Source organism: Topomyia yanbarensis, chromosome 1, assembly GCF_030247195.1.
Source record: "Topomyia yanbarensis strain Yona2022 chromosome 1, ASM3024719v1, whole genome shotgun sequence".
Lineage (NCBI taxonomy): Eukaryota > Metazoa > Arthropoda > Insecta > Diptera > Culicidae > Topomyia > Topomyia yanbarensis.
In genome coordinates this window covers 200,533,709-200,560,585 of record NC_080670.1, presented here as the reverse complement: position 1 = coordinate 200,560,585, position 26,877 = coordinate 200,533,709, and the positions used below count along the sequence as shown (strand labels likewise).

Genomic DNA, 26,877 nt, shown 5'->3' with positions numbered 1-26,877 from the left:
CTTGTATCAACCGGATCGTTAGCGAATGCAGGATTGTTGTCCGGCATTCTTGCAACATGCCCTGCCCACCATATCCTTCCAGCTTTGGCCACCTTTTGGATACTGGGTTCGCCATAGAGTGCAGCGAGCTCGTGGTTCATCCTTCGCCGCCACACACCGTTCTCCTGCACACCGCCGAAGATCGTCCTTAGCACCCGTCGCTCGAAAACTCCTAGCGCTTGCAGGTCCTTCTCGAGCATGGTCCAAGTCTCGTGCCCCCTTAGAGAACCACCGGGCTCATAAGTGTTTTGTACATGGTGCATTTGGTGCGGGGGTGAATCATTCTTGATCGCAGTTTCTTCTGGAGCCCATAGTAGGCCCGATTTCCACTGACGATGCGTCTTCGTTCACGGCTCACGTTATTGCCAGCCGTTAATAAGGATCCTAGGTAGACAAAATCCTCCACTACCTCGAAGGTATCTCCGTCGATCGCAACGCTAAAATCCTTACGTGGTTTTGCACACCGTTCATCGTTGCTTTGATCAGTCGAGTCAGCTTCCCGGGATAGCTGTTTTCGTCCATGATTTTCCATAGCTCTACGTGGTCGATACTGTCGTATGCCGCCTTGAAGTCGATGAACAGGTGATGCGTTGGGACCTGGTATTCACGGCATTTCTGGAGGATTTGCCGTACGGTGAAGATCTGGTCCGTTGTCGACCGGCCATCGATGATGCCGGCTTGATAACTTCCCACGAACTGATTTACTTTAGGTGATAGACGACGGAAGATAGAACTTTGTAGGCGGCATTCAAAATGGTGATCGCTCGGAAGTTCGCACACTCCAAATGGTCGCTTCTTCCGGTAGTTGTTCGGTTTCCCAGATCCTGACTACTATCCAGTTCAGACAAGTGGCCAATTTTTCTGGGCCCAACTTGATGAGTTCTGCTTCGATACCACCTTTGCCAGATGCTTTGTTGTTCTTGAGCTGTTGTCCCTCAACGTGGGAGTTGGTTCATTCCCGTCCTCAACTGCACTGACGTAGTCAAATCCTCCGTTCCCTTGGTCATCTGTACCTACATTCTCCTTGCCGTTCAGGTGTTCGTCGAAGTGCTGCTTCTACCTTTCGATCACCTCACGGTTGTCCATCAGCAGGCTCCCATTCTTATCCCTACATATTTCGGCTCGCGGCACGCGTTGCGGGATGCGTTGAACTTCTGGTAGAACTTCCGTGTATCTTGAGAACGGCACAGCAGTTCCATTTCCTCGCACTCGGCTTCTTCCAGGCGGCGTTTTTTCTCCCGGAAATGGCGTGTCTGCGGTCTCCGCTTCTGTTTGTATCATTCCACATTCTTTCGGGTTCCATGCTGCAGCATGACCGCTCCGCTGCATTCTTCTCCTCCAAAGCCGCTCTGTACGTCGTCTCCGTTCCTCGTACCCGACAATATCCTCAGCTACGTTGTTGATGGCTGCTTTTACTGTTCTCCATCAGTCCTCTAGAGGGGCCAAGTCGAGCTCTCCGGCAACGCTGCCTCGAGGTGCTACGCGTATGCAGTGGCGACATCTGGTTGCTTCAGTCGCTCCAGATCCTACCGAAGCGGCCGTCGGTACCGTACATGATTATTGACGGATAGTTTTGGGCGCAATTTAACCGTCACCAGGTAGTGGTCAGAGTCGATGTTAGCGCCACGATAGATCCTGACGTCGATAATGTCGGAGAAGTGCCGTCCATCGATCAGGACGTGGTCGTGGTCTGTAGCTGTGATCTCCAGGTGAAACGATAAGGGAGGCTGTGCTGGAAGAGTGTGCTACGAATGGCCATGTTCTTGGAGGCGGCGAAATCAATGAGTCGAAGGCGGTTCCCATTTTTCAGCTGGTGAGTCCCATCCAACTACCAGGAAAAAACTCTCCCTTCGGAATCTCCAATTCGAAAAAATGTCCCGTCACACACACGCTGCGTTCGATCTTCTTCCATTTTTCCTATTGCGAGAATAATCTTCGCCAAACACGTGTTTGTTTTGTGCAGTTACTATGGTAACGTGGAAGGCCCATAACCCATTGATCAAAACAAGATGTTAACTGTGCATGGGTGGGTCTTACAAAAATAAGAGTAACAAATAGGCCATATTATTTTGAATCTTATTATTGATACGGAACTTTTAGTTCTTCCCCCTGCTCGTCATCACACCACCAATTCAAGGTACCCATCGTCGGTCGGACCAGCAATACTGATCAACACAGTGAACTAATAAAAACCCCTTGCAGTTACAGCCGCACTGCCAAGCAGGGAGACATGTATTGAAAACCAAAAAGCACCAATCCTCGGACAACGGTGCGCAGCTTGTCTTTAGACTGCCAGTACCAGGGCATATCGCCAAAACTCCCGGGGTAAACATCAGATTGAGATATCATGTCTTGAAAACCATATACAACATGTGATAAAAGGTCCATCACCCTATCTTCCAAGCGAAACAAGCCCTCTATCGGATATACATAAATATGTAAAGTTTACTTTATTAAAATACATCGATCATCAAAACACTTTCACTTACACTTAAGCTGCAATACACATATATAATGGATGGCGAATTTCTCGTTTATGGTTTCGTTTTGTTCTCCAGCCTGTTGAAGTGTTAAATACGCCACAGGCGCACACGTCGGTTCGGTAAAAACACAGTGAACACCCGCTGACTCGATATCTCCTCATATTTATTATAACACGCAGGATTGCACTTCATCCCGTCGCCTATTACATAGATGATCGAGTGCAACCGAGTCAGGGAGGGAGGGGCGGCGAAAGGGTTGGCCGTTGCCTGTTAGTGTTGTTAGATGTGTGTAAATATTTATCTCGGTCCATATGGTTCCATTTATTGGGAAGTAATTCGGCGTGTACTTGCCGTTGCGAAATAGATCGGTTCATGTGCTCTGCTGTCTTTGACAGTCCCGCTGTGATGGTTTGATTACGTTGTTTCGGTGCTGTCGTGAACTTACCACCCCAGTTATTGAGCGGTGGTGTAGGTGTAATAATAAAAATTATTTCATAATGTATGACTGATACCGTACCGTATCTCTTTCCGATCTGTGCTGGGCAAACAAACCGGCATCTTCATGTGCTCTTCTATCAGCTATCACAGCTCAACAAGATGCCGAGCACAAGCCGACCGATAGTCGAAAAAGGGTGTGGTGCAATCGCCTATGAACTCATCTACAGCAGAGCGAATTGTTGTTTCATGATATTTAGTGTGAGAAAAACTTTCAGCTGCAATATGTTATTCCAATTCAGAATCGCCAATCTATCTCGTTTCAACGACAAGCTGTTCCACAGCTGGTGCTGATCCGGTTTCGGCCACTACAGCAGATCGTCCACTAAACAGCCTCCACCAGTCGATGAAATACAATGCACTAGCCACCAAAGCAATCACACTTCCGGCGAGATTCAATTCCGGTACCCACCAGTAGCTGACGGCACTCATCAGTACCAAGAATCCGAGGATATGCAGTCCAACCGCAACCAGTCCGGTGAAATATAGTTCAACACGGAACCAATGATACGGCCCAAATGTATTCCGAACCGGATGTGTTTTCTGCAGTGCATCTACCAGAATCACTAGCGTCGCGATGGTCACATAAAGTGTAATGAAGAACAGTAAACCGTCCACCGTAGAATACGTGGGAAGCTTCGGTCTGGGATGTTCCAATCCGAGAATGATAATGCCGGCCACCTGTAACAATGAAATAAAAACGTATCATAAATTTCGCGAATAAATCAAAGACAGATACTCACCAACTGCGCCAGCTTCAGTGCCCCCTTCCAGGTCTTCAGAACATCCCAATCAAACTGGGACGGCTTTCGGGGTGTACCCGCTTTACCTTCGCTACCTGCCAGCGGAACCTCGACCGCATTCTTCGCTTCCATTGTACTATCACGACTGCTGGTCGGTGGTTCTTTTAATTTGTCCGACATTGCCAAGGACGGGACGATCCAAATTTGGTTCTAACACGCAAAAAAAAATAACGCGAAAACCCTGTTGCTTACTGCTGTTGCTCCTGTTGCTGTTGCTATTTATTTGTAAACTGAACTGGAAACAGCAATGAAACCGAAAAAGGGGCGCGCAATACTTTACGGGTGAAGTGTTTGCAATGGATTGAATCCCAGCCAGGCCAGGTCCCGCGAAAGGCCAACAGCGCAATGTTTCCAGCTTTGGTGTTCAACAGGCGCAAGTTTGCGCCTTCGATGGGTGTGTGTGTGCGTGTGACGCGTTTAGGACTGCGGGACACGGAAGAATAGAGATGGCTACTAGGATGGTTACTGCTAGTTTTAGCGCTGTTTCAGAATTTGCTTAGTGAGAATTTGAACTGATGACGCATTTTTTACACAACGTAAGCTTTCATAAATGTCAACTAATTGACCTTTCAAAGTGATATGCGTGGAATTTACTTTCGATAAAAAGTAATTCTTTAACCAATTGCATACCGAAGTGAAAACATCTATTATTGTTCGTCTCTGCCACCCGCTGCTGGTCGGTTGGGTGGAAAGTGGGATGACAGTGGGTTGGGTTGGGTTCAAAGTTGTGTAGCAGCGACGGGAAGCGTCGTGGCTAGAGTATAAACAAGTTCCCCTCTCCGTGACCAAACCCAAAAAATGTACGGTTGTGTTGGCGTGTTGAAGCATAGAGTATCTGTAGCTGTAGGAGTGTGTTGATTGGTTTGGCAAAAGCGAAAGGGGGGATTTGCAGATTTGTGTATGCTCGAATGCTTATGATGAGCTTTAAGATCGGAACCAAAGACAAACGGATCTTTTCATTTGGTGATTTTATGCGCAGCGAAACTAATAAAAGAGGGGAACGGTGGGCAAAACAGACATGTGCTTTTAGCGTAAGACTATGCCTTTGTTTTTGGTTTTGAACAAACATCGTGTAACGAAAAGTAGTTAGGTTTTGAACGTATATAATTTAGAGAGCACGCGACAAATTTTCGAAATTTGCAAATATCGGTCAGAAATACTCCTTAAAAGATTCCAATAGATAAAAGTATAATTTTCTTATATTATACCATTGGAAATTTACAATGTGAAGCATAATCAAAATACCATGCGTATGTACACAATAAGTTGCAGATGACAAACGATGCCTACTACGATCCATTTGCATAAAATTGAAACTCGAGCGGCAGCTTCCTTTGACAAAGCTGTCAACGTCGGTGTCCGAGACGCTTTTGGAATTGTTGCTGCTTGAAACGCTGGCTTTTTTATAATCTGCTTTTTATGTGGTACGGTTCGTTACACGGAAAACTTGCATTACCTAGCGGTAGGTAATCTGAAATTTGCGCATCCTATTTCCTCCATCGAAAAACGAAAGAGAGGGAGGTAAAATTCACCCAAAAATAATGAGATATTCCTCAAAGCCGACTAAACTTCATCCCATTACCTTTTAGCAAAAAAATCATTCCTTTTCGCGTTCCTTTTTTCAAATTTATACTTAAACTTATATTTTACTTCAGGGTGTGTAGCTGGCTTGTCGCTGGAATAATAACTGTCGTTTCCGGGAATGTGAGTCTTCGAGAGCGGAACGTAACTTTCGTCGTCCAGCACGAAAAACGGGTAGTTCTTCGTCATCCACCGGCACTGCGATTTCACGATCGCTATCTGCTCGTCCGTGTACCCGGGGGACCGAGTCTTCTTGCGACAGATGATCTCCTCCACCTTGAGGGTTCGGTGAATCAAGATGTGGGAGCAGTGATATTTTCGGCCGGCGTCACCCACCGTTCTTGTTGTTCAATAACTTTTTCAACGCTTCCTTCTTCTTCTTCTTCTTCGTCATTATATCCGCCGGACGGCCGCTACCGGCCTTCCGCTCCACACTCTCAGGGATGCCAGGATCCGGTAAACGGTAAACACAATAAGGATTTTTACGCGATTTTCGCATTTACGCTGCTTTTTTGTACGGATTTTGAAGTTAACACGGTTTCTGCATTTAATCTTACTCCTCCTGAATATAAAGAACTTGGAAGATGAAAAAGTGGAAAATACGCATAGTGATGATTCTTTGTGGCCCACACTTCAACAGTATGGATGTTTTCGGAATAGGAGTAGACGCCAAATATCGATGTCTGACGCCATTTTAAAAACCGAGATGGCGATTTCCGGTTCAGCGGAATTCTCTATAACCACAACAATACGAGAGTTTTTGGAATAGCGGTGATGGACAGATGCCGGATGTCTATCCCGGAAGCCATATTATGAGCAAGAACGGCGACATCTGGTATAGTGAAAACTTTAATAATACAGTGAAGACTCGATGTTTTGCCCCCGATTTTGCCTGCTCATGGTTTTGTCATTTTGGTTTTCAGAATGGCGTCAGACATCGGAAAATATACTTTCAATTTTCTCTTAACGGTTACATACCCATTTGCGAGAAAAAATTGAATAAAGTTATTTAAAATTAGCATAGACACGACGAACTACGAAAAATTTGTCGCCTGATAGAAATGTGAACGAAACAGTTTTATTAAAACATACTTAATGCTCTTCAAAGCTGGCTATCCGGATTTAAAGTCGATTATTTGGCCAATCGTATTAACACGACAACTGATACATTTCTCAAATTCTCGGCAGCGGGCTGCCCAGAGCAATTATTATTACGCTATTGGCATACTTACTAACAACTCTTCCCTGCCCTTTACAAACATTTCTTTCTTTCCCTGATGAAGATATTTATTCGGACGTGATTGGCGTCAGTATTGAACAGCATGCATGAATCAATGTAGATTGCACGATGTGGCTTATCATGTTATTCCCAAATACGCTGTTCCAATAAACGTTTGCAATCTCAATTGGTTCTGGTCAATAATTAGAGCGAGTAAAGGCGCTTTATCCTAGGCTTTTTAGCCAGGGCAAGGTGTGAATATCTCGGTCCCATCCCAAAGGACCAAAGGAGTGACATTAACCTTCTTAGCAAAGTCACTCCCAACGATTTATCATATCCCCTTCGAACGGAAACGATGAGTACGGTTGTCCTCGTTTCATCCTCCATTAAGGTTCGAAATGATTCGTTAATCAAATTATTCATTAATTGAATAATTTGATTGCCGTTTTATTTCAGACATCTTTAAACCCAACTCTGCATAGTAGGCCTGGCCGTTTTAATAATTGCGACATATGAAAAAAATAATGTTAAGAGACGGTATGACGCAATCCGCCGAATCCAACAATTCGATCAAACCGATGAATAAAAAAATTAGTTCAATTTCATATTTGGATTTTAAAAACGGTTACGACGGCTATATGCCTATTATGTGGGAAATAGAAGAAGTTAAACAAATCGTCTTCGCACGTTATTAATGAACGAGCATTCCAATTTAATAAATTTAAATGATTAATTTAAGTCAATGTTAAACTTTAATTTCATTGCAATTTTGTTAGCAAATTCTCCGCCCAGTTTGAAAGGATTCAAATGTAGAGGTAGAATTTAGCATTACAATCATCAGCTGTAACATTGATTGTTGCAAGAAATTCAATTTTTCTTCCGCTACGCTACCTAGATCCATTGGACTAAAGGAAGCGTTGTGTCCAAACGAATTTGGAGGCGCGGTAGCCGTTATTTTGGCTGTGTTCCCACCACTGAAGCATAAGATGACACATCAATGTAGGATGGTGTGACGGAGATAGAAGATCCTAGTATAGGCATAGAAGTTATTATTCTATTTTGAGGCGGATCAACACGTTTAAACTTGTTTGCTTGAAATGTACTTGAAGAAATAGGTAAAATTTTTAGTTGCTGTTTTTCTTTTTTTTGTGCCGTGCCCAAAGCCTACGATACCGGGTCAGATTTTGCATTCTGCCCCCCTGTCGTCTATAATGTTCCCACTTTACTCGCACGTGGAAGATAAAACGTGCTTTTTCCAATGCTTCCAAATTTTTACCCTAATTACGGTTAAAATGAATTAAATAAAGCTCCTGGATAATTCCGGAGCATGCGGGAGTGTTAGTGCCGCTAGCTTTTCTCTTCATGACAATAACTTGTAAAGAAGAAAAGCCAGGTAAATTTTTCAAATCGTTGGAAATTTCGTCGCAATTTTTTCCAAACTTTGACCTTATGGTAACCCTTTCAAGACAGACTTGAATGGGCTATGTGACTTGAAATCATATGAATAAAATTTATATCACTTCCTCGTAAGATACTGGAGTAAACGTTTATGGCCGCCGCTGTAACTCGACATTCTCCTCTTCGGCCAATTTGAAAAGACGCTTTCACGTCCGGAAGGAACGTCGAAAGCTCAGTTCGGAAAGCTATGAAGTCGGAGATCATCACTGTAATCGGCGGAGGTGATTGCTTTTTCTTCGCATTGGCATTACGCACAATGCGAGGAAATTTACAAATTTCTTCAGCTTCATATTTGGATAGAACATCGAATGAGTTGCTACAATTAATTGAATTTTCGGGTGGAGAAGTTGCCATTTTTCGTTTATTTTTAATATTTGGCACACGGCCTTCCTGGGAGGACCCAGACATTTTGGAAGAATTAAATATTTTTCAGATTGAATTATTCTTGAAAAATGTTTTTTTGTTTGTTTATTTGACACCGCTCCATGCGTTAGCATAACTGAACCGTGGGTCTTTTTTTATTTTTACAATGTGTAAAAATAAATTTAAATTTTCACAGTGCCTTTCCATCGTGTCTCGTTGACACAGCTGGCTGCTGCGTATTGAGATCGTCTTTCTTGGTGGTGAAACATTAGGTAGGTTGTCTGCCGCACCTTGGGGGTCGTTCAGTCCGTCTTCTCGTGTTTTCGTTCACGTCCATGTCATCATCGGTCATCGGTTTATTTCTTGTACTTATGGGTCGCTGTTGTAAATCCTTCTTCATCAGTTTTTGATTTTTTGTTGGTGGTGTTGGTTTGGAGACGTTTGGTGTAATAGATGTTACTTCGATGTTGGTAATGGCAGTTGGATTAGTAGTACTGGGCCCGATCGTTGTTGTGCTGGTGTTTGTTACTGCCTTGTCCGCAGACGTTGGGTTAGCATACGACGACTGTATACCGGCTTTGGTCATATCAGGTGGATCGTCCTTAGCAGTCTCTGCGCAAGGTTATCCGTGGTGTAACGGCTGATCACAATATTGGCATGCAGAAATCTGCCCGGGATACGTGACCAGTGTTCGTTGAGAATATGTAACACCTTGAGGTGGTTTACTTGGACGTGTCAAGTAGGAGAGAATAGGTTTTGTCGGACGCATTCTCACCACATGAACGCCATTGCGAAGTCCTTGAAAAGAAGTTCCTTCAAGTATCTTCTTCAACACTATCCAACTCTCCGTATTTTGACATGAGTTGTTTGATAGCGGCGGGAATAGTACATGGTGCCAAGTCATGTAGTTTTACTTCAATTATGTCAACATCTATATACGTTAGGATACTGTATAAAATGTCATTACATTCGACGACGTGTTTCAAGTTGTTCTTCGAAGCAAATAATTCGCCTTGAATAATGTTGTTGAACATCATCAGTTACGTTGAGCTTCATGTTCACCTTCTACATTTGTCCACTTCACGAATCAATGGTCTTACCGGACATTTCGAGTAGTCAACAGCAACACAGTTTGCTCGCTACGGGATATAAACTTGCTTTGCATTGTCACTCATTTTTGGTTCACGTTTCACACTTTAGGTAAAAGGAATCATTTTTTTTTTGCAAATAGACCTAGCGGCGCGCAGGTCAATTTGATTCTGCTATAGCAACGGAGCGATTTCTAGCTTCTGATTTCAGCAAGATGAGAAACCGAACTGTATAGTCTTTTTATGTTTTTGGTTTGATGCTTTAGTCTGCAAAAAGACTGATTGAGTAGAAAAAGGTAGTCTTGAGAAAGACTGACCAAGCGAAAATATAGATAGTATTGAGAAAGTCTGTTGCTGTTGAAAAACTCTAGGTAAACTAGGAGCTATCAAGATTTGTGACCGGTTCGAACGAATGTTCAAGCCGGTATGCACACTTCAATCTTCAATATCGAGTGTACACACCAGTTAACTTCGTTGAGATAGACGGCGTGGTAACAGAAAGGTCTTGTTTCCCCTTGATCTAAATAATGGGTTCACTGTTTACAAAATAATAAATTTTTGGCAGTATAATATATTTAAAGGTTATCAATTATACTCAAAACCATGAGCAGATGAGGCGAAAGTAGTACTCCGTTAAAATCATTACCATGTATGTCATGCCATGTATAATTAGCCGCGCGGTTTTAGAGTAGTGGCATGAAGCCAAATCGGGCCAAAACAACGGCTTTTGATCATGCTACCTCAAAAACGACAAAAAGTCGTCAGTTTTCTAAACTTCACCCTTTTATAGTGCCTTTGCACAGGTGCATATGGCCTGCCAAATCAGGAACTTCGAATCGAAACTTAAAAACTGACATCCACAGCAGAGTTGTCCTTACCCATGAAATTTTTCTGTGCCGCAAGCTGCTTAAAATCTGCTCTAATGTCGGTCTCATCATCAATGACACATCACCGGTATTTCGTTAGCAGTCTTCGCGTAAAGTATGGTTTTTCTTTTACTGTTTCGGATTCACCTCGTCAGTAACTAGCACCAACTGGGTGTCTAGTTATAGACGATGTATCTAAACTAGTACCCAAATTAGCACTAGTTAGACACTAAAATCCAAAAAGTCACACGTCTCGCGTGAACACTAAACAACTGGCTTGTACCGAGTGATGTCTCGATAGTAAGCACAGAACAAACAGAACTATAAATGTTAATTAAAATATGTATTTAATAAATAATTTAATTAACGAATGGTTTCGAATCTTAAAGGAGGAAGAAACGAGGACAACCGTACCGACCGTTTCAGTTTAAAGGGGATTTATAAATCGTTGGGAGTGACTTGGCTAAGAAGGTTAATGTCACTCCTTTGGTCTTTTGGGATGGGACAGTGATATTTACACCTTGCCCTGGCCAATAAGCCTAGGTTAAAGCGTCTTTACTCGCTCCAATGTTTTGCAGCAGTTTAGTACATGTATTTATTTCAGCAAATATACGTCGGTTAAATTTTAGCATGAGTTTGAGTAAAATAATCACTACTGTCGCGCATTTTACTCTACGACTTCAAAGTATTTCGTCCAGTCTGCCTAATTTGAAGTTGACAGTGTTGCAATAATTAAACCCCTTTAAGATTTATGACTCGATCGAGGGAAGCCTTAACTTCGATGGACTGTTCATTGGCAATTCAACGCTTATTTGGGTTGTGCATTTGAAGAATTATTAACTAATTTTTCTACGACTGGAGGAATTGAAGCTGTCTTCTTAAGGGCCTTTAATTTTCTCAAGGATGGTAATTCTCTACATATTTCGAAAATGGTTGAAATGTTATTCGTACTCTCAAATCGTTTTAAATATAAGCGGTAATATTCGATAATACTCATTACATTCCTTAAAATTTAAAAAAGACGTTCCTGACCTGTAAGATAGAGGAGAATCCATTCAATCTCTGCAATCGGATTCTGTGTCTTCGATTGGAACTACATCATAAATGCACCATGATACTGAGGTAACAATGCTGACATCCTATCTATAATCCACATACAGGAAGTAAGTTCCAGCCACATACGCCAAAAAGTTGAATATTCCGAACGACTGAAAGAGATGAAAATAATTATCGATCTCGAGCTTTTTAAAAACCTATCCAATTATTCAGATTCTAGCTGACTTGTTCTCAAATTAACCCATCTCAGTATACGCATGTGTAAACTTCAATATCATACTAACACTGTAGCTGCAACATTCGTAACAAATTTCATCGAGGATAAAGCCCCAATAAACAATACAATGCAAAACCCCAACTGTTGTCAAAATGTATGAACTGAAAGCGGGGTTGGAGTTGGAAGCGAAAACGGAATTAGCGTAGAGGTTACAAAGGATAGATCTTAATAAAATGAGAAAAAAAACAGAAGAAGAAAAGCTAACTGTGGAATGAGTTGAGAGTTGATGATTAAGTGTTAACGCTTAATTTAAGTTAGGTTTTGTGGCCTTAATGCGCAAATTGGTTTAATCCAATTTTCCCTTTTGGTATTTAAGATTGCATAATACCGGGCGTTTAGCACCTTAGCCAGAAGACAAGAGTTCGTTTTCGCTTTCTCGTCAGCAAACCATAGCTTCTGTTTTGCTTCCCGGGACATCTCCCAAATCAACACTTAATATGAGTATGAATTTTACTTGAAAAACGGCGATTATTCTTCAGTCTTCATTCGACGTTTTGGTTCGTCATTGAAGTGAAAGTTTAAACTAGTTCCCTTCAGGCTACCTACAACCTAACCGCAACGACGCTGAATCTTAGTATACAGATTAAACGACGGAGAAAAATCTCCGCCATTAAAAACCGCACCGAACAACTACTATCTAAAACTTACCCCAGCGGCCAGATTTCTACTCCTGTTGGGATCATCGTATATGTTAGCCCACAGCGCCAACTGTGCGATGAACGCTATAAAGTAAAGCAAAGCCAGAAAGGCGGTCATGAAAAATTCCTAAAAAATATTGTAAGTTGTAGTAATACTTTGACACAGAATATAATAGCACCCTTACCGTTGCTCCCCACTTGAATGTCGTACTCAGCACCTCCCGAATGCCGAACAGGTGCATGAAGGTCCACAGTACCGTACAGACGAACGAGGTGACCGCCACAAACATGAACCACCCGGTGCCAGGAATTGTTGGGGTTGCACAGGCCATACAGATGATGCCGAAGACCTGAAATGGAATGGGAGTGAGGTTAGAGTAGTGTTCGCTCAATTTAATTATGTGGTTTTTGTTTGAGGCGAAACTGAGTCAGTTCCTAACCCCAACTGCTGTCAAAATGTATGAACTGACAGCGATTGGGGTTAGAACCTGACTCAGTTTCAGGTTCAAGCGAAATCGCCATTAGTAATTCACTGGATTGGGTTTGTTAGATGGAAGACTTAAGATTCATTGATACCATATTACACAGCTCTTCTCTTTGAAGAAACTTCAGTGTAACAAAAAAAACTTGCCCATATTCGAAATTTGCAAGCAAACTTGGCATAATGATATTTGTAAAGTTTTATTCCAACGCGCTATCATGTAAGTTGTGTAATTGCAACCGGCGAATGCAACATAACCGAAATTAAAACTCATTTGCCAGGGCTTTTTCATCTTTAATATTGCGATAAGATAACACTGATAAGTGTGCACATTATCAACGTACAAAGTGCAGGTGGTTTAGTTGGAAAAATGTGACGTAATGTATAAACAAGTCGGAACTCCATTCACTATCTACCCAGAAAAAGCACAACCCAAATAATAGCTTCTTTTAACTTAAGTTTAAGTACATTTGAACAAATTTAAATTTTATGCGCGAAAGGCATCTTCTGCTGTTATGATACACGCGATCGCAAAGTCCCTACGCCCGCTCGTATCTTAACCGTACAATGAATATCACATTCAGAATCATGGCCTACTGCAATTGGCCTTAAGCAAAGTTTTAGTGGGTGACATTTCCCGTCTCGTCTGCAATTGTAGTGAGTGATTCTGACGGGGAGCCCTACCGAGACCCTAGCTCTACAGCTCCAGTAGGACAAGTCTCGAAAAGAAAGAGAAAGGCAGCTTCTTCTGTTATGGGAGATCGTGTCGTTTTGGTGGTGTATTCACGAGTACTGTTTCAAATTTTGGACTAGCGTCTATCTGGTACTGTTGTAAAGTGCCAGATTTTGAGAAGATGAATTCGCAAAACTTCTTTACATGTTTATTGTGAACTGTTTATGTAAAACTAAGTTGCAAATCTTGAGCAGTGTTTGGAGTGACCCAAATCGTCGGCGAAAAATTCTAAGACCATGTAAACAGTACATTTTAACTGTCAGAAAATGAGGTTACCTTATTCCCTAAAGACAAAATGACCCATCGAGGTTAAAGCCCTAATAAACAATGCACAATAAGAACCTTATTGAAACATGCACCAGTACAAATTAAATAATGGATCGGATGTGGAAACGGCAAGACTTCATGAGTGTACTAATTTCGACAAAAACAAATATAACTCCTCAACCAGTCATAAAAATGGATGACTTCCTCTTATGACAGTCACTTACTTCCACTTGAAGGACGCACTCGAAATGATTCACCTATATACGGTGGAATCTTATCACACATCGCGATCCGATCCAAAATTCCCCTTGTCAAAAAATCAAAGCTAAAGGTAAATATACCAGCCAACCAGCCGGTTCTCCACCTGGGTATTGATTTACGGCTCTCTCCCTGATATGTATCATCGAACGCATCCGACCGACCGCAAAAACCATACCGCGGATAGCTAATCTTATCAGCGTATCAGCGAGCACTGGGCCGCGTTGTTGGTGCGGCAACCGAATTCGGATTTTTTCTTCGTCTGATAAAACAGACGAATCAGAAAGAAAAAAAATTGCCAAAAACTCACCAACGACAATGACTCGGTGCGATGCGAGGAATTCATCTCATTGGATGATAATTATGATTTTTGAGACTACTTACTATTTGAATCAGCTTCAGCACCCCGGACACCCTGGTGAAGTATCCCACGTTGAATCGGAGCCGGGCTGATTCCGACGCGACGGGATTAGGAGCAGGTGTTGGCGTTGGTACCGTTACGACCGTTCCTTGCATCATGGTGGTGCCGGTTTAGTTAAGTGTGACTCCGTGGCGAAATGAGGTTCCGGTTTCCGGTGGTTTTTGACGACAGTCAACTAGCTGATCCTGTAAGCACTTCGATAACGAACTATTCCGAGTTATTCCGCTATAACTAACTTCTTCGAATTTGGGGGTGGAACCATCCGATTGAACTGCGCGATCGATACTGGCCGGTCTCTTTTCGATTTTGTTCGGGTGTTGCCAGAATGCGAGCTCTCTCTCTCTCCTTCGTGGAGGTGAAGGTACTCCGTAATCACTCTAGAATCGATAAGATATCCTACTAACGGTTCGGGTGGCGTGTATACGCGACAGGTGGATTGATTACTCACCCAGTTAATTTTGAAACTGATGCCGGACTGGAAGAGAAATAAATTTCAACACCATACTGGCGACACCTGTTGGTGTGTAGCTGAACTATTGCCTAGCCGGTTTCGGGGCGATGCGCAGTCGGAAAAGAGATCTTAAAAAACTCCTGAAGATTCATATTGGATGCCACAGTTCGTGTTTGGATATCTAAAATGACATTTTCACAGTTGTTGAATTTATCGTGATCTACAAAATTAATTCCAGAACATTCTTCGAAAAACCTCCAGGTATTCAAGTGATACATCCTACGACCAGTGAACGACTACCAGCAACTTATAAATATGTTTATGTACTTTCGAAAACAAACTTACTTTCTCTTAGCGTCCTATTATAAGTTCGATAACTTTCCTGATAATCTATTTCGATCGAATCGGTTAGTACGAGGAATTACGCGAACCTGGAAGGGAACCGTTTCCCTCTTTTTATGCTTGACTGATGTGTGTTCTTGTTAGCGTTTTTTTAGCCATAATAAATTAACGAATGTGACAATCTTTTTTTTTCATCTATCGTTACACAATTTAAATTATCTAGTTCCATTCGAAAAAAGTTTCCTTAGTTTTTGTTTTACTTAACGAACATGTTATAAATAAAAAAAATAAATGGCTTCGGTTGTATCCGTTAGTTTTGTGATGTTTTGGTTTTCTATTCTTTTTTTTCTTCTGTTGTTTGTAAACGTATGTCAATATTGCATCTTGGATTGTTGTGCCTTTTTCCTTAATTCATTAGGTACTAGTAAAAACAATATATTACTATTAGTTTAACAAAAAAAATGAACGCAAACAAAACAATGTGCGTCTCTAGATAGTAAAATGCAGTTTGTAGGTAATTGTTTTTTTTGTCTACAAATGCTGTTCCTTTACAAAAAAAGCTACTTAAGCAGCTGGCAATTTGCAATTTGAATATTGTAAGTTTGTAAAGTTTGTAAGTAATCTGTACTACGTCATTGAATATCGAGTCAAGGGCTAAACGAAGATGGGGTAGTAGTAGAAGTAGTAGAAGATAGTAGTAGATATAAATCGTCGTCGTCCTCGTCGAAGTGGTGATGGTGGTGGTAAATCAGTTTCGTCAGATCAGTTTAATGTTGCTTTTGGAAATCGGGAACCGAAGACGTCGGCGTTGTTCCCTTGCTTCGTTTCCCACTAGCGCGTATTTTATTCCGTATTGACGAGTACCATGCAGCGCTAGCATATAGAGTTTACTTCTACAAATGTTTGTGATGTTTGTTGATGCGCAGATAATGTGTTACACGCCACTGGATTTGTACTCCACGTACAGGAAATATGTGCCGATCGCGTACGCCAGGAAGTTGAACAGTCCGAAGACCTGAAACGAGTAAAGAAAAGTTTTAAATTTTTAGGTTCGACTATTGTGAGAGTCACAGCTAGTTTTTGTACACTGCTGTGCAAAAGGTTGTTTGTACAATCGGTCTTATTCTGCGCGGCGTGTGACGTGAGACGACTAAACTCACCTCACTGTACGTGACTTTTCTCACCCGATTCTGAGAGTCGACTCAGATGAGGTGAGCTTCCCCATTGCGGTTGAATGGGCGTCTCACGTCACCTGAAGTAACTCTTGGAATCGGTTGAGAAAAGTCACGCAGAGCGATGTGACATTAGTCGTCTCACGTCATACGCCGCACAGAAGAGGGCCGTATGTTATTTTGACTTTTTATCACGGATTATTCTGCGCGGCGTGTGGCATGAGCACACAAATCTCTTTCTCTTTAGTATATGTGACTTTTCCCACTCGATTCTGTGAGTCGTCTCGAGTGAGATGAGATTGCCATTCGGGCATATTCTGGGCGGTATACGACGTGAGACGTGTAATCTCACATCGCTCTGTGTGACTTTTCCGGACCGATTCTGATGGCCCTGTTCTGCGCGGCGTGTGACGTGAGACGACTAATCTCACCTCACGTTACGTGACTTTTCTCACCCAATTCTGAAGAGTCACTTCGGGTGACGTGAGAAGCCCATTTAACCGCAATGGGGAATCTCACCTCACTCGAGTCGACTCTAAGAAAAGGGGTGAAAAAAGTTTCGTAAAGTGAGGTGAGTTTAGTCATCTCACGTCACACACCGCGCAGAATAAGGCCGCGTGAGTCATCTCGGATGAGGTGGGATTTTCCATTGCCGTTAAATGGGCGTCTCACGTCACTCGAAGAGACTCTTCAGGATAGGGTGTGAAAAGTCACGTGTAGTGTGAGGTGGGAATAGTCGTCTCACGTCACAAGCCGTGCAGAATAGGGCTTTACGTCACCCGAAGAGATTCTCCGGAATCGGGTGAAAAAAGTTGTGAACAGTGACGTCTCACGTGACACTCAGCGCAGATTATAGAAATGTTTGAAACAGCACTTTTTAGTGAGTGGCTCCGAATCATTCAGTTCGTTGAAGTGAACCGATTCTTCCAAATAGCTTATCAGCTCATTTAATTTTAACAAAGCTTGTGTTGATATCAAGCAGAACTATACCATGCATCGATTCATTTTCCTCTCGCTCTTTCAGAACCGATGAGCCGAGAACCTCTTATTCCTACATCGCACAACGCCGTTTTAACGATCAAAATTCAATAACTCCTGAACCGTTGGATTTGAAGATCAGACTTCTTCAAAGATGTTTCTGGATATAAATAGACGCATCTTTTGATATGACGAGTCAAGTGATTAATTCACCTAAAAGTGAGCTAAAAAATTAATTTGCTCAAATAATTTACCTAGAAGCTTACTGCTTTAGCAAAGTTCTAGAAAATATTGTTGTGGAGAACTTTGCTGAAGATACTAAAGCGCTATATGGCAAGGGTAGCAAGATATGGAGGGTTACTTGCGATAGACCCCTTAAAACAGTTTTTCTAACATAACTTCTTACGATTATTTTTTATATTAAAATGGTCTTCTATAAAGTTGTGCAGGGCAATAAAATACACATTTTTGGTGAAGACGATGAATCTGCAGCTCTTGAAACAAAAAAGTTTTTGCCAACTTTCAAATATTTTTAGGTCACCTTAAGCAACTTCCTTAATCCCAGATGGCTTTGATTACAATTCAAAGTAGTAACGTTTTGCTTTCCATACAATATAAAAACCTTTGTCTGACGGAGTCTGCTAGGTAGGTTATGTATGAACCAAATGTGAAATATGCCCAGCTCAGTTCGAATTATACCTACATTTTTCTGATCTGGCCGCATTGAACTGGTGCACAAAACATCTCTCTTGACCATCTGCTAGCGAAGAGAGAAGGTGGCATTTTCCAAAGTGTGGATCAAAAATTCCTGAGTGATAGACACCTGAAATAGCCATTTTTGCACATCTGTCAACAAAGTTTAGGTTCTACTGCCACAACAATCGCATCATTTAAAAAACAACCTTAACCGCACATAAAATGTGACGAATTCCTTGCTGTTACCACGCGTTCGAATGGTGAATATGTGTTCCACCCGCCCAACTCCATCATTCCTCACGTTAGGCCAAAACACTGTTCATCCTCAAACAACGGCCTGTAGCTATGATGCCAGAATACAACGTATTCAAATTATTCAATCAATGAAGCAACTAAATATTTTGAGTCTTAAAGAAGTAAGTAACGTGGACAACCATATCGGCCGTTTCCGTTTTAAAGATATCCAGCTCATAAAAACACCAATGTAAATCAAATTACGAGGGACCTGACAAAACGGAATTCTGCTACAACCAAAATAGCGAAGGATAGGTAAAACAAGGGTCGCGTTGTATTGATTAACGTGAAGCAAGCAAACGCGTTCGCTCGATGTCAGCTCTTTACGCAAATGCAGTGCGTATATGTATCTGCACGGGACGTGGAGATTGGCGGTGTAGTCACAGAATCGAGTCTAACCGTAGATGACTTATTGAATCATGTCATTGGTCGTTTCAAGGATTTCGCGCTTCAAACTGTAAGGGATCTGCGATTTCTCTCTTTCTCTCTCTCTCTCTCTCTCTCTCTCTCTCTCTCTCTCTCTCTCTCTCTCTCTCGCGAAAATGGATGAATTATACGAAAGACCTATCGTACCATCACATATTGGCGAAATTCATGGAGATTTGGAGCATTGGCTACATTCCATTATATCTAAGGTATCACCGTAAGCATGGCCAAGGAATTGGATATAAACGCGTGATATCCAGACTCATATCCAATAGAGTGACAGGAAAAAAATGACCCCCATCGGCCCACCCCTGAGTCGATTCCTAGTCCCACCAGGGCTACTTGTTCCAAATTTGAAGCGAATCGGACAAGTCTAGCTACCGGACCAACGTGCCTGAAGTTTGTATGAGATTTTTTGACAATTTACTTGGAGAAAACCCACTAACTCGACTTTTGGCCGCCAGGTGGCACTGTATGCATCGTATTATCACTGTAAGTAAAAAAAAGAAAGATAATTTAATTATCTACAACTTTGTCGCAGACTGCTAGTCAATCCGGTTTTGTTAAAAGAAGTTATTAAGCTTTTAAAGAAGTGATGTCTGAGTCAGTTTTCCATGGGGCCTAGCAGTGCATGGTTGTGTATCAGTACTCGATTCCCACGAACTAAACATTTTTTGAGAAATAACCGTTAGATTTAGCTCAATAGTATGTTCAGAAGAGTTGTAGTAAATAATACGAGTCATGTTTCGGTTAGAAAATTTTAGTTCCACATTTCGCCGCTTTTTATTCGTAAGAGTTCCCTGGATTTGTAATGCCTTTTCAAGTATTGTGCTTGAGTTCAAAGCTTCACAGAATTTTATTTAAGTTTGTGGGACTTCTTCGGATTCCACAATATATTCGATAACCTTCTAGAAATTCCTAGAGTCCATCAAAATTTCCCTTCATAGAAGCTAGTTAAATCTCGGAGAGCATTTCTGAAGTTCGCTGAACTACCCAACTGCCCAGAATCGCAAGTCAGTCCCATGTAGACAGGGAATCCCATAGAACATGGAACTGACTTACGATTATGGGCAGCCAAGGTGTGATAGGATACGCCTCAAGCTCGTCAATTACGTACGATTTTTTTTCACTCGTTGGGAGGCTAAGGAGCTGTTCGGAAGTTCATAGCCATTTCAAGCGTTTCATCACATACGAGAAGGTTATTTATACAGGCCCCGCGTGTTCGTTTCACATCAGTCGATGCTTACTTGCCAAACGAGCAATATGTTGACTGTATTGTCCAGGCAGTAGAATAAGCGGGTAGACAGTATGGATTTTCGGTAACGTTGGCACACACTCGCACCTAAGTGACTCAATCAACTGCGGGTAATTTACGAATAGAGGTTTCGCGGGTTCATTTTAACCAATCGTCGCTCGAATATTAAACGAGCAACATCATGGCTATATCATCCGGACATGCACATGCAAAGTGAAACCGTGTAAAACTTGCACCGCGCTGTGTACAAAGTTTACCGTACGATCTTCATGACGCTGTGTGATTTGAAACTTCTCATATATACGAACGAGTATGCAATGCGAATGGGAATGGGGTAGGTTTGAAACTGAGTTCAACACTGCAGGGTGCGACGACGCGACGTATGGGTGCCTGGTTGTGAGTTGCGTTGGAATAAATTAATTTATTTTTCTACTTGTTTGTGTGTTGGGTTAGTACGGGTGAAATTCTTGTGCCAACGTGTTTTCGGTGGTTTGCAAGTACGTAAGGTAGTGAGCCTATTGACACACGCACACGTTCCATGTTTCGAATATACAGTATTGGACAAAACAAAAGCAAAAACTTAGGTTTCATGACCTGCGATTTTTAGCTTTTGAACTAAGCCAGCTGAGGAACCAGAACGTCCAACATTCTACTCTCGTTGAACCAAATCATGCGACGTGGTCTGAAGGCGTGATTGCATCCGAAACCTGCAATTTGGACAATGGAATCTTTCGTTATGCCGAGTGTTGTTGTGAAAGTGGTGTTTCTTGGATCAGTGTTAGCAAGCTTGGACATCTGGTACGCACAAGAATACAGTGGATTTAAAACACCTAAGAATGATTTGTCATGTGGTAAAGAATCAAAGATTGGTAACTGCAAGCTATGGGCTATAGCAAACTCGTTTTTGATTTCCAAAAACTAGGTACCGAGCCTTGGAGCTTGTTCACACAGATATATACGGACTGATGGAAGAAGTGTTTAGGGCGGAAATCGTAATTACGTATCGTTCGTAGATGACTCTGGACAAGGCGAATAAGCATCTATTTCCTGAAGAAAAAATCTGAAAAAGAAGCTCTAGTTGTGTTCTACCAGTTTTGTGCTTTAGCTGAGAAACAACGAAAAAAAGTTATTGAAGTTGAAAGTTATTCGAAGTGACGATGGTCAGCAATACAAGAACAAACTTGGGCCCCATTTCCATAGTCACATCACCAAGTGATTAGGTGACGTGACTGTCGCCTTACTAGGGTGTCTAATCGCGGCAGGGATCGTACATCAAATGTCAACTCAGTGCACTCCGGAACAAAATGGACTGGTGGAACTGGTCAATCGTACCGTCATCCAGTACGATTGACCCGTTCCATGTTATTTGAGGCGAAGCTACCGAAGTCATTCTGGGCAGAGGCAGTAGCGGCTGAGACATATGTACATGGCCAAACGTTCCCCGAGCAAAGGTCGCAGAATAACGCCAGAAGGGACATGAAACGGTCGTAAGCCTCACTTGGATCACCTTCGAATTTTGACTCGAAGGCACACTTTCCCCAAACAAAACCGACCGGCTCTGCGATTTTTGCGAAAAGTAAAAGTGCCGTGATGTATGAATTACTATTACCCTGACAATATAGGTATTGTAGAAATTGGGATGACGAGAAGATGACAAAAATCGATATCTGACGCCATTTTAAAATCCAGGGTTGCGGTTTCGGGCTGCGCTAAATTCTCGATAACCTCAACAATATAGATATTTTTTAAATGAGTACGACGAGTAAATCGCGGGGAATACTGTGTGTCGCAATTTTAAATTCCAAAATGACCTTAACAATCTGGGTATTTTCGGAACGAGGTTTACAAGTAACAAGTATACAAATCGATGTGCGTTGATATGTCCTCAGCGTGATTTGAGCTATTATTGTGCTGAGTTCGTAGAATCAGGCAGGGAGTAATTTGTTGGACCTGTCACATTCTCATCACACTAACACTGTTGAGAACGGCTGTGAAGAAGTTCGTCCATATTTCAAACGGAACGGATCTCACCTTTCTTTATTGTGACATTTTTGTCATCATCATTGTGACATTTTTGTCATCGGCAGTGCATCTAGAACAGGCATGTTACCGTTTTCTGCTTTGGCCAATATCAGTATTCCTTGTGTGATGGAACTGGATGAAGGTGAAAGTATAACATCTATTTTCACCATCAATAGAAGTCCCGCCACTCAATCAAATGAATTGATATGACAATATTCGTGCCACAGCAGTGTAGCTTCGAAGCTATGTCTGAGTCTCGGTCGCAACAGGAATAGGAGTAATTGATCAAATCCGTAACCTCATTAGATGAATGAGCTATCGAAAGATACAATCGCCATAAGGAGGGACTATTTGGAGTCAACTGTACCAAGAATTCTTTACTACGGGAGAAAGGCTATTGGGATGATTTTGAGAGGGTCAGAAATATTGAAAGCTGTGTTAAGAAATTTTATTAATCCAGCGCAGATTTCTTTCGCCGGCTGAATCATGGGAACAGTTGGGATTTTTAATGTCCCAGTGAGGGAACTTCTTTTCTGAACTCAGATTTCCGAGAGCAGGAGCTGTACATCAGTACTTTCTCGAGATATTACTTTTGGGTGACCTTGGAGGAACACCTTCTGGCCTTTACAACGAAGCTTAGGAAAGGACACGTTCGTATGCTTCTAGATAGATATACGTGGTGACCGGTGGTGTAGCTCTCTTTAGCATTTCTGCAAACGATCGCGAAAAACGTCCCTGAAGGAACATCCCTTCCACAGGAATCATCCACATAATTCCCACCGCTTTGTCCACAACAAACCTTATTGCTACAGCGGGGGGTTATGTGCCGCGATTGTTTGCAATTAGTGCTGTTCATGACCCGATGTACAAAAAGGTGAACAGGCGGACGAACCATGACAGAGAAGAGATAGTTAGGTAGAGCAGACCCCCCCCGCCGAATGTCACCCGATAAGAGTCTGAGTTGACATAGGTCCTCTTCCCGTCAGCTGCGACTGATGCTGAATGCAATCGTTTGCAATATTTTCACTACCGGAAGCACGGGATCTACAAAATGGTCAACCTCGTGTTTCAGCAACTCGAATCGGGAACCACGCCATCGATTTCGACCTGGTTTGCTGGTACATAGACTCTGTACTTCTTCGTAAAGGCAAAATATAATTTGCCTGCTTCAAACTATTTATCCAAGCTTAGCAGGATGAATTTTCGATATTTCTATCGCGGTCGAATATGATTCCATCAGAACTCTTGGAATCTTCAATGTGTCTTTGGCCAGGATATATCACACAAAGGGCCTGGTTGAGGAGCATGGGTATAGTTTCAGTCGGAGAGTCAGTTTTATGTCAACATCGCGCCTTATCTTGAGGTGAATGTTATTTTTGCACGGGCCTAGAGTCCAGTGCAGGATGGTAGAAGAGACAAAAATGGGAGAATCAAAAATAGCGATATGTAACTTTGTTTAACGGTATACAGTCTGCTCACAAAGAAAAGGAAGACTGCTGCTCGAATAACGGGTGTATTCACGAGCGCAAAAAATAAAGAATCCAAGAACTTTAACAGGCGGAGATCAGGAAAGATAACCTGGAAAACGGATTAGCAAACTTTGCGCTATACAATATAATGTTACACGGTTCACATACTGGGAAAAGCGTCTAAGCGATCCGAGAGTCATCGTACGAATTAGTTTTTTGTGTAATTTAATATTTAGATTCGTTTTTCCTCTCGCAGGTTGATGGAATTGACGGTATTGTAAACATCATCAAGCCACAATAGATTCAATAGAGTTATCTAAATATAAGGACTTTCGCTCTTTTAAATATAAGGACTTTCGCTCTTTTTAGCTCTTTTTAGTTTTAGCACCAAGTTCTACTACTAGAGGTTAATTAGTTCTCATGTTAATAATCCACCAATCACTATGACTACTCAGGATTTGATATATAAGAAGCCCGCTTCAAGATGTTGATTACGTATTGTACGTATCGATAGTGGCGTATCGAGGAGGCCGGGAGGGCTGATATGAGCCTTTTTTCTGTCAACCAGTAACAAATAGATAATTGAGGAAGGATGTGTCATGGGTGGTGGTTGGCTATTCAAGTATTAGTAGTGTTTGAAGTACTAATGTATGTCTTTCATGTGATGATCATAACTTTAGCTATATCTTGTACCTGTCTAATCTATTACGTCTCACATAAATTGTCTTTTATTTCTTCTTTTCGAGTCCTATACTGCCATTCCACATCCGCCTTCAGCTGGGTCAGCAAAGATGGTGATAGTGAACGTCTTAACACTCACACATTCTCAAACGGTCTCAAGCGGGAACCTACAAAAATGCCCTCGCGCCTGAGATTGCGAATTGGTCCTATAAGCCTGGGTCCATGCCTTCAGCTGGACCAATTAAGAAAATACGCTATATTTACTAGGGAATCCTATCGATATAAGGGATCCAATCCCAATCTCTCCAAGAGTTTTAACCGCACATCGAAAATTTGATATCAGACTCACGGTTCGTGCGACCATTCAGGAACACACGCAAATATGTTACAAAATCACGTCAGCGTACAAACATTAGAGTCCCTCGCCATTTTCCAAGCAACCTACGCCCACGAACTCGCAAACATGCTTACACCCCGGTGATAAGGTGAACACCTCAGCACTCATAAACTTACCAACGCGATCTCAAGCATCAACCTACCGCGCTCGCGCCATCATGAATCGGGATCGCCCGGAAGTCTCTATCCTAGGTACCAACAGTCTAGATCCATGTTAATTACTAAAAAAAATAAAATTGAATTTATGCTAGCGAAGTCACATACATGCGAGCACACGCAACAAACGCGTTGACATACGAACGCTTAAGCCCTTCGCGATCATCCACGCACACCTATGCCCGCGATCGCGCATACTTGATGACACTCCGGTAATTCTGTGAACGTTTTAGTACATACGAAGTTACAAACGCGGTCTCAAACGCGAACCTGCAAACGCGCGCGTTCATGAATCGGTCCCGTCCGGAAATCTTTACTCTTCATTCTAGCAACTAAGCTTCATACATCCAGTTTGACCAATCCAAAAATAAAGCTCATATCCACGAGACAGCACGTTCCAAGGCGACATGACTGGGAACTCTAGTGATATGGAAGAACCCACTTTCTTCTAGAATCTGAACCGTACCGAAAAAATTAAGTATCAGACTCACGGTGCGCGCGTGATCATTCTAGAACACGCGCGAATATGCGAAAGGCACGCGGTTTTAATATAGAATTTATACACGCGAAGTTACATACACATTAGCTCACGCGACATACAAACGCACACGCGATCGATCACGTTAACGTACAAATGCTCGAGCCCTTCGCGATGATACACGCGATCGCGTGTCCCTACGCCCGCACATACCTGAACCGTACAATGAATATCACATTCAGAATCACGACCCGCTACCATTGGCCTAAAGCAGTGTTTTAGTGGGCGCCATTCGCTTGTCTCGTCTGCAAATTGTAGTATTCTGATTCTGACGGGGAGCCCTTCCGAGAACCTACAGCTCTACAGCTCCTGTAGGACAACTCTCGAAAAAAGACATATAAGTACTAATACTATTTCTCGATTACATGTAAACATTTAACCCATTCTAAACCAACTGTTAACTTACGCCAGCCGCAATGTTCGAACCCCTTCCGAGGTAGTGGTAATTGGACCACGACGCCAGCTGCACAATGAACGCAATGAAATACAGGAACGTCGCGATGCCAGTGTTCAGTAGTTCCTAAAAAACAGAAAAAAACAAATAATTCAACGAATCGTTTCAATTATAAATAATTCAATGACAGTGGGGCCAAACGAACGATGATATTGGTAGGAACCACGCCTGATTGCACACCTTTCCAAAACTCGCCCAACCCTGTCCAAAGAACTCACCGTCAGAATCCAGTTGATCGGAAGGTTCAGCACTTCACGAATCCCAAGCAGATATACGAAACTCCACAGCACGGTCGCAATGAACGAGGTGATCACCACGAACAGAAACCAGTGGGTTCCTCCAACCAGGGCAGGGGAAGCACAGGCCATGCAGATGATGCCGATTATCTGAAAAAAATTAATTTAGGTTTACATATTAAATCTGAGACAAGTGGTTAGTGATCGGTGGTAAATAGCAGCTGCTCCGGACACGGTCGCAGTTTCAGTTTTGTGTCGAGAGCGTGTCGTTGTTCCGAGCCGGCGCGGCTCAACGAAACTAGTTCGTCACTAATTAGCATAAATATGGTGATCACGTCGGGCAACTTTCTATGGACGAAGTCGATACCCACCACCACCACGGGGTAGGGTTATGAATAACGGGCGAGTGTTCTGGTTTTTTTTTTGTTGTTGTTGTGTTGATTGAAAGCAAGCAAATCTTATTTAGTTGAGAAATATATTGTCAAAATCTATGGGACCATAGTGGCACTGTTCGAAACAGTAATAAAATGTGTTTTCACTTTTACTTACTGTTATTTTATGACGTTTTTGATTTTTGCAAAGCTGGGACTTCGGTGGTGGTGAGAGAAACAGACAGACTTTTATTAGTTTAAGCGAATGCAACCGGGTGATAAATGAGGTTTAATTGCTACTGCACGTTTTTCTGGTCTGGCCAAAGTCCACTGGTTCCAAATGAAAATTTTACTAACCTAACCATGTCAACGTAGTAAAATTTGACGATATAGAGCGAGACAGTTCAGCTAATG

The 26,877-nt window shown here is 42.2% G+C and overlaps 3 protein-coding genes across 3 annotated transcripts in view; all 3 read right to left on the bottom strand.

Moving 5' to 3' along the window:
- Positions 1-2,457: 2,457 nt before the first annotated feature.
- LOC131687668 (uncharacterized) lies at positions 2,458-4,155 on the bottom strand. The gene is made up of 2 exons (XM_058971768.1): positions 3,761-4,155; positions 2,458-3,698 (listed from the first exon to the last, which is right to left on the bottom strand). The coding sequence occupies exons 1-2, from the start codon at positions 3,938-3,940 to the stop codon at positions 3,270-3,272; spliced, it is 609 nt and encodes a 202-aa protein (XP_058827751.1). The 5' UTR covers positions 3,941-4,155; the 3' UTR covers positions 2,458-3,269.
- Positions 4,156-11,043: 6,888 nt separating this feature from the next.
- On the bottom strand, positions 11,044-15,050 carry LOC131687659 (protein MAL2-like). The gene is made up of 5 exons (XM_058971759.1): positions 14,975-15,050; positions 14,490-14,903; positions 12,552-12,716; positions 12,377-12,493; positions 11,044-11,603 (listed from the first exon to the last, which is right to left on the bottom strand). Exons 2-5 carry the CDS (start codon positions 14,622-14,624, stop codon positions 11,535-11,537), a joined length of 486 nt encoding a protein of 161 aa, XP_058827742.1. The 5' UTR covers positions 14,625-14,903; positions 14,975-15,050; the 3' UTR covers positions 11,044-11,534.
- Positions 15,051-15,281: 231 nt separating this feature from the next.
- Positions 15,282-26,877, bottom strand: part of LOC131687653 (CKLF-like MARVEL transmembrane domain-containing protein 4) — a 36,585-nt gene continuing 24,989 nt past the window's right edge. The window contains exons 2-4 of the mRNA XM_058971752.1: positions 26,075-26,242; positions 25,809-25,922; positions 15,282-16,334 (exon numbers count right to left, since the gene is read on the bottom strand). Of these exons, the coding sequence (XP_058827735.1) occupies positions 16,254-16,334; positions 25,809-25,922; positions 26,075-26,242 (363 nt within the window). The 3' untranslated portion in view covers positions 15,282-16,253. The remainder of the gene's footprint in view (positions 16,335-25,808; positions 25,923-26,074; positions 26,243-26,877) is intronic.

Bases quoted from the DNA above. Each gene is read 5' to 3' on its own strand.
- LOC131687668 (XM_058971768.1), bottom strand. From the start codon at position 3,940: ATGTCGGACAAATTAAAAGAACCACCGACCAGCAGTCGTGATAGTACA. The intron at 3,699-3,760 runs GTGAGTATCTGT...TCATTGTTACAG, and splicing joins CACTGAAGCTGGCGCAGTTG to GTGGCCGGCATTATCATTCT.
- LOC131687659 (XM_058971759.1), bottom strand. From the start codon at position 14,624: ATGATGCAAGGAACGGTCGTAACGGTACCAACGCCAACACCTGCTCCT. The intron at 12,494-12,551 runs GTAAGGGTGCTA...AATATTTTTTAG, and splicing joins CATTCAAGTGGGGAGCAACG to GAATTTTTCATGACCGCCTT. The intron at 11,604-12,376 runs GTAAGTTTTAGA...CATCTCTTTCAG, and splicing joins GTAGAAATCTGGCCGCTGGG to TCGTTCGGAATATTCAACTT.